Source organism: Cheilinus undulatus, linkage group 10 (genome assembly GCF_018320785.1).
Source record: "Cheilinus undulatus linkage group 10, ASM1832078v1, whole genome shotgun sequence".
Taxonomy (NCBI): Eukaryota; Metazoa; Chordata; class Actinopteri; order Labriformes; family Labridae; genus Cheilinus; species Cheilinus undulatus.
The window spans coordinates 17,890,105-17,897,045 of NC_054874.1; the positions used below are offsets into that span (position 1 = coordinate 17,890,105).

A 6,941-nucleotide genomic window follows, 5' to 3' on the forward strand; every position below is an offset into this window, starting at 1 on the left:
GTTTTGGATTTTAATGTTACTCCAGTTTTTTGTTTAAACAACCTTCAAATATTCAGTTTTCAGTGAAAGACCAAAAGTTTCACTTTGCTCATGTTGCCCTGTAACCTTGCAAAGCAGATGGATGCACCCATTTTACTCACTCACTGACGTATCCATCTTGCAAAGCTCCCCTCTGAACAGTTTGGGCTAGGTTAGAAAGTGACAGGACCAATCAGCGACGAGGGTCAGTGCTTCCGTGGTGCGGGGTCAAGCAGCAACAAGAAGCTGCAGTTGTGGCGGAAGAGCTTAGCGTGGATGCTGCTAAAGCGCCAGTTTTATCAGAACTTGATAACATTTCCTTGTTAAAAGAAGAACAAAGAACAGCAGAGTTGTTTTCTTTCCAAAAATGACAAAAGACGTGTACTGATGTCTTCAGCCATGGTTTGCTTTATTAAGTTCTTTATGGAGTTTACTCCTCGGAAAGGGCTGCTCGGTAGCAACTACGTCATGTGTTTCGTTGCTCTGATTGGCCCGTAAAGATGTGACAGAACGTTCATTCAATCACCCTCTGAATTTTTTTGTTTTTCAAAGGCTCTGCCCTTTCCCAAACACTGTCTATGATTGGTTTATCAGAGAGATGTGTGCAACAAATCCATCTGGCATGCCAGGTTAGCAGCCCAGGTATTCAGGGCAGATCTGTTGAATGTATTTACCTTTGAATACATACAGATATAAAGCATCAAAAATTATTAAAATTAATTAGAAATTTGAAAAAAAAAGGTCAAATTGTATTGTATTCACATTTTCTCTTAGAAAAAAACAGTTTTAAAAAGAGTTAAAGTCAAAAAAGACCGTTTGTCAGAATAAATACTTCTGTTTATGTAGTTGAGCACAGCACCCTCTGCTGGCTTAACCAAGTAAAGAGGATGAGTGTGCAGCTCTTATCTCAGTTCGATGAGAGAGCATCGCATGCACGTGGTGGATTCTTCAACAAGAAAAGACTGCTTCAGAGAGATATTTAGATTCTAAAAAAGTGATAAACTGCTTATGTCAGTCAGAAGTAACCTTAGACAACCCCTGCAGTTAAAAAAGACATTAGGAGTTAAACACAACGCCTCAAGGAGGAGTTCTTTGTTTGAGGGTCGTGCATACTGATTTTCCCAGTGAGTGAGCCAAACTAGCAAAACTGCATGTTAGCACTGACAATGTTTGGCATTGGCAGAAAAAAATTTTGGAAATTTTTCATGGGCACAACCCATATACTCAGCTCTGCTGCTCATCCCATAAATGCATGTTCCTTACAAATGTGGCACCATTTAAAAGGGAAATAAACAGGCTTTCCAACTATATGATTTATTGCCAAGAAGCATTGTTACAACTAAGAAATAATCTACCAAGCACAAATTTCCTTTCTTTTTGTGCTAGGTTTATATGGTATGATGACATAAAAATTTACATTCAAGCAAATAAAAAAAAATTCTTTCAGCAAAACTAAAAATATTATCTGATTTATTTCAAGTTGGCTCAATATAACATTTTTTATGAGTGCAGTCAGGACTTCCCTAACTTAGTAACGCCATTCATGGTGCAAAAGTGTCTAATGCCCAAAGGAATTCTGGGAAAACTATGCAGGTTAAGGTATGATTATCAGATAATTTGAGTACAATGAAAAAAATACATCTAGTGATTGAGTACTGTTTACTTAAAACTAAAAATTTGTTCAGTCTGCTGAGAAAAATAGAGCTGAAACAGCTGTTTTTGGATTTTTAAGTTAACAGTTCCAGATTTTCCACTAATCAAATTCCTTCATGTTAGCATCAAACCTAGAGATGGGCAGCATGTCAGCAAAATGTGGTTAAAATCTCTCAATCACCTCCTTGTGGCTGGCAGCAGTATTGGCAATCTCAGTGCTAAAAGCTACGAATTGTGTGCAGTTTTTAGAAAATACAGCTAGTAGTCAATGATTTGTTAATTAGACAAAAAAGTTTATATTATTTACTTTGAAAGTCCAGTCTCAAAGTGTGTAGAAAAAAGCTGACTGTTGTGCAAATATAGTCGATGACCCGTCCTGTAAACCTTCTCATCAACAGGAAAGTAAAAAAAAAAAAAAAAAAACAGATTACAAAAACAGTTGGTTTTGTTGCATGTGAATCATTTATTTTTGTAAATATACGAAGTGAAGGTTTAAAAACATTTTGTTTTGCTTTTAAATAGACTTTATTAAAAGTTACATCAACACACAATGTTAATTCTGCTGCAGCTGACGCTATAAAGAATAAAATCCAAAAAGAGGCGGTAAAAACTCTGTAGACCGTGTGAATGAAAACCTTGAATATGACTGCATGTCAGCCAAAGAGCACAGACTTTTGCATGTTTGCATTTTGTTGCTTTTGGTTTTTGGATTCACGATAAAATCTCATGCAGTGTGACTTCCTGTTAAGCAGCTGCTTCTGTAAATGTTTGCTGGCATCTAAATGAGTGTATAACACGGGAAGTCTGTGAGTAACATTTTTCTAAATGTTTTTGTGAATGAATGTAAGACCACCAACAATCACCAACACAATAATAACCTCTGACTGAAAGCACATTTGAAATAAATTTATCACACAAATTAAGCACTCATCATGGCACTAAAAGACATAAAAGATTAAGGAATAAAAATACCCTAAAATCAGGAGTTATTACTTTCTCAAATAATCATTATTACTACGTTGTTTTAATTTTCACTAAACAAACAAGTCATAACATTGTGCAAAAATTCAAAAGCAGAACAGAAGACGTACACAAGCCTGCGTTACTGATGCTAAAAGTGGCTCCCCTCGCTGAGATCAAGGCATCATTTAGGGCGGCTTTTATCTTGTATACATTCAATACACCTACAGTTTATAGCTTCTGACCACATGGTCATGAATCACAATCAAAAAGAGTTACTCAACAATCATCACTCCTGTTTGAAGCTGTGTTCAGCTGGCTGAGACCTGAAGTAGGTTACCATGGCTTTATTTTGTGTTAAGTGCCTTCAAAAAGCATCAAAGCTAAAATGACTCATTGATAGTCTGGGTGAAAAAAAAAGAGCAAACATTGATATTTCACCCACTGATTCCAAACATAAAAAACATAGAGCACAAAGAATAAAATGACAGAAACATCTTGTATGGCTGATTTCAGTTCTTATCCCTCCAAGGTTTGATTGTGCTTTATTTTTTGTCTCGTGTGAAGGTGGTTTGCCTCTCACGCTTTCATGGCAACCTCTGTGAAGTGAGTCATTGCACTGTATCACAGCCGTATTAATCAGATGTCATGTGATTCTGCAGCACAGATTCTCCCTTTCTAACCAGCTGTTGTTTCTTCTCACTTCACTCAGCGCTGTGAGCTCTGGAGCAGCAGTGTGGCTGCTGCATGTTCTCCATCAGCTGACGGAAGGGGTTTCTCCTGCGTCGACCCGCCTCCCCATCCTGCTCTCCCCTCTTCCCTTTACCCGGGCGCCCCGAGTTCAGCGGCATGGCTGACGGGTTGAGCGGGGGAGGCGGAGGCATGGAGGGTTGACGCCTCTGCTTCTTCACCTGCTTCTCCAGATGTTTCTGAATGGCTGAGCCGAGCACAGTCACCTCCACCACTGCCCCGTACACCTCCCACGTCATGCCTTTCTCATCCCAGCTCACCTCCTGCACCGGCTCCTCACACTTCTCCTTACAGTTTCTTTCCTCCTTTGTGTCCTCTTCTTTCACTTTCTTCTCCTCCTCCTCCGTCTCTTCCTTTTTCTCCTCTTCCTCCTCTATGATCTTCTCCTCTAGGCTGGTTTCCTTTTTGACCTCAGGGAAAGTTGTGGTGATTGGCGTTCTCGGGGTCATGGGTGCTGTGGCAACAGAGCGATACTCAACCTGCTGGCCCACCTGCAGCTCAGCGTCTTTGGTCTCTGCACTTGAAGATCCACATTTCATGTGGGAGCTGGGGAAACAGAAGGCCTGGTCCCCCTCAGGTGGAGTCATGGGGCTTGTTGCTGCAGACTGGCACTGCACCACTTCCAGGCTCACCTGTGTGCGGATGTTGTGGCATCCAAAGGGAGCAGGAGATTCAGGGATGGGAGATTTTATTGCAGATACCTCATTCACATCTTCACATAAGACTTTGACGTCTTTGACTCCTGAATTTTCACATTTGGCTTCATCACAGGTAGAAACTGAGGATTCTTCAGTTTTGTTTGGTGACTTTGAGTCATCCGCCGCATCCTCAGGAGCATCCGTGGGAATATTCTCCTTTTCCTCTTCTTTATTTACATCATTATTTGCTTTAATTTCCTCACATTCAGGTATCATCTCTTCTTCTACAGGGGAAACAGGCGACTCAGGCTCCTCCTCTTCCTCCATGTTGTCATGGTGGGTCACCAGGATTGTGATGTCTTGATCCATACTTCCCATCCTCTGCTGCTTACTGCCCTCCCCAGCTGTTTGTGAATCTGCTGACCCCACAGCAGGGCAGCAGGTGGAGCTCTCTGGAGATGCATCAGAGTTTGATGCGCCTAATTCTGTTTCCGCAGCCTCTTTTTGACTTTCTGTCAAACTCTTTTCCACTTGCTGCCCCTGATTCTCTTTCGCCCTCTCCTCCCTCTTCGCCGTCTCCCTCCCGATCAGTTCCGGAAAAGCTGTTGTGAAAGGCGTCTTTGGAGTCATGGGAGAAGTGGCGACTGAGCAGAACTCGACCTGCTGACCCACCTGAAGCTCTGCGTCTTTAGTGTCGGTGCCCACGCCTCCTGATTTCACAAAGGAACTCGGAAAGAAGAAGGAATTGCCTCCCTCTGGAGGCGTCATGGGGCTGGTGGCTATAGATTGACACTGGACCACTTCCAGGCTCACTTGCGTGCGCATGTGGTGCTGGCCGAAGGGTGCTGGGGTGCACGGCTCACAGGGACCTGGAGTGGGTGGTACAGGTATTGTGATGTTCTCAATACCTGCCTCTTCCTCCTGAGTGTTATCCTCTCCATCTCCATCGATCTGGCTGTTTTGTGTATCTTTTGTTGTTTCAGGCTGCTGTGTCACACTGATTGTACCAGTCTGAATAAAGTCTGCAGAGTCTGATCGGTCACCTGAATCCTCTTCATCTTTAGATCCTGGACTCTTGTGTGTCTCTTCATCGTAGCCTGTATTTGTGTGGAGCTCTGGCTGAAAGCTCTGTTGTGTTGATGACTTTTGACTCATGTTTATCTGAGGTCCCCCAGGCTCCACGCTGCCATCTGAGCTGCCTGGACGCTCTCCATCATCTGCCTTCTCACACAGCTTGTGGTCCTCTGTCAGTCCTCTCATCTCGTCTTTTAGACTTCCCATTCTGTCCGTGCAATAAAGGAGTGGAAAACCTGCAGGATGAAAGACAGGAGTGAGACTTTTGCTCCCGCAGTTTTTATCAGGAACTAAAACAACAAGCGCAAGCTTGAGTGAAAGGAAGGAAAGCTGTGATAAAAATACATCCCCGACACAGCATCAGTGTCAAGCAGAGATGTAACTGTTACATCACTGCTACTATTGCATGAATAATTCTCATCTTTTTGGAGCTTTCTTATTATTGATGTTTGTTATCATTAAACATGTTATCTAACAGCATTTTACCTGAAATGGTAGTGGAAAAAGATCTGATAAAAACTTCAATTTCATCTCTAACCCAGAAAAAAAATCCTCTCCTATCCACATGAATTCACAGAAAGACAAACTCATGCAAAGAAATCCCGCTCTTTTAAATTCTAACAAAGCTGATAAAACAAACTGTAAAATCACGAGCAGCACATACCTCAGCAGTCCAAGTCAGACTGAAGTCTCTCCATTGCTCTCAGGTCAAATCTAACAAATCTCATCACTTATCGAGACCCACATCAGTCCGTATATCTCCCCCCGGTGATTGATAGTGATTGCAGTTACAGGTTTGTCTCTAGAAGAATCTATCTTAGGCAGTCCTCGCTCTTTAAGCTCTGCCTGTGTCTATTGAAAAAGCTTCACATTTCCAGTTTCCCTGGAAACCACGGTCGAGCTCAGGCGGTGTGTGGTAATGTAACGACAAAGTCTGCACGGCTCTCTAATCATCAGTAAATCATAGTAATTAACTCTAGGTTCTCATAGCAACACAAAAGCAGCTGTGTGCCGAAAGATGCAACTTTAAATTTGTGAAGTGGATTTGTTGAAGGAGGAGGCATAAATTGTGGATTAAAGCTTTTGTGATCATGGAGAAGGGAGGGTTAAGGATGCAGAAAAGGGTTTCTCTTATTAATAATACATTTATCATGCTTTCTCTTTGAAGGCCACATTTGTATGATCACTCCGAGTCAAAAAGCAATATGAGACAGTTGTGAAAAAGCAGGCTGAAAGAACTTTTACTGTAAGATCTTTTACTAAAACAGGCTTTTGAGGTGTATCATAACAGGAGCAGAAAATAAAATTAAACTGTTGAGGAGGAAAATGTGCAGAAGTGGATGTTCTGCTGCAACAGTACATAAAAAGAGAGCAGAGGATACGAGCTGAAGGAGCCTGGAGGAAGCAGAGCTCTGCCTCCCACACAAACCAACACTTGTAAACCACCTCATCCTTCAGTCCTCCCTCCAACCTCTCTGCGCTCTGCGACACATTTCTCTGAAGCATCTGTCACTCGGCTCACCTCGAGTGCTTCTGTGGATTTATTTTACACATTTCTGCTGTTGTTGGTTTTTTTATGCCTTTACTGTAGCGGCGAGCGAGAGCTTTGGTCAGAACACCATGTACTGACAAAAAGCATTCTCACTGTTAATTCAGAGGCCTCCACCAATCCCCATCCACCTCAGAGATCTGTTGCCAAGCAACCACATAGTGTGATAGAGGGAGGTGTGCTGCACGGGGCCAAGGTAGACAGCGCTGATCACACTCTCATCAGAGGCCATCAGCTTGCCAAAGGCCATCTTCTTTACAGTGTGTTGGCAATGATGACTGCAGTGATTTGTAGATGAG

The 6,941-nt window shown here is 42.4% G+C and overlaps 1 protein-coding gene across 1 annotated transcript; it reads right to left on the reverse strand.

Moving 5' to 3' along the window:
• Positions 1-2,129: 2,129 nt before the first annotated feature.
• On the reverse strand, positions 2,130-5,886 carry LOC121516523 (G protein-regulated inducer of neurite outgrowth 1). Its single transcript, XM_041797852.1, has 2 exons — positions 5,758-5,886; positions 2,130-5,329 (listed from the first exon to the last, which is right to left on the reverse strand). Exon 2 carries the CDS (start codon positions 5,298-5,300, stop codon positions 3,336-3,338), a length of 1,965 nt encoding a protein of 654 aa, XP_041653786.1. The 5' UTR covers positions 5,301-5,329; positions 5,758-5,886; the 3' UTR covers positions 2,130-3,335.
• Positions 5,887-6,941: the final 1,055 nt, after the last annotated feature.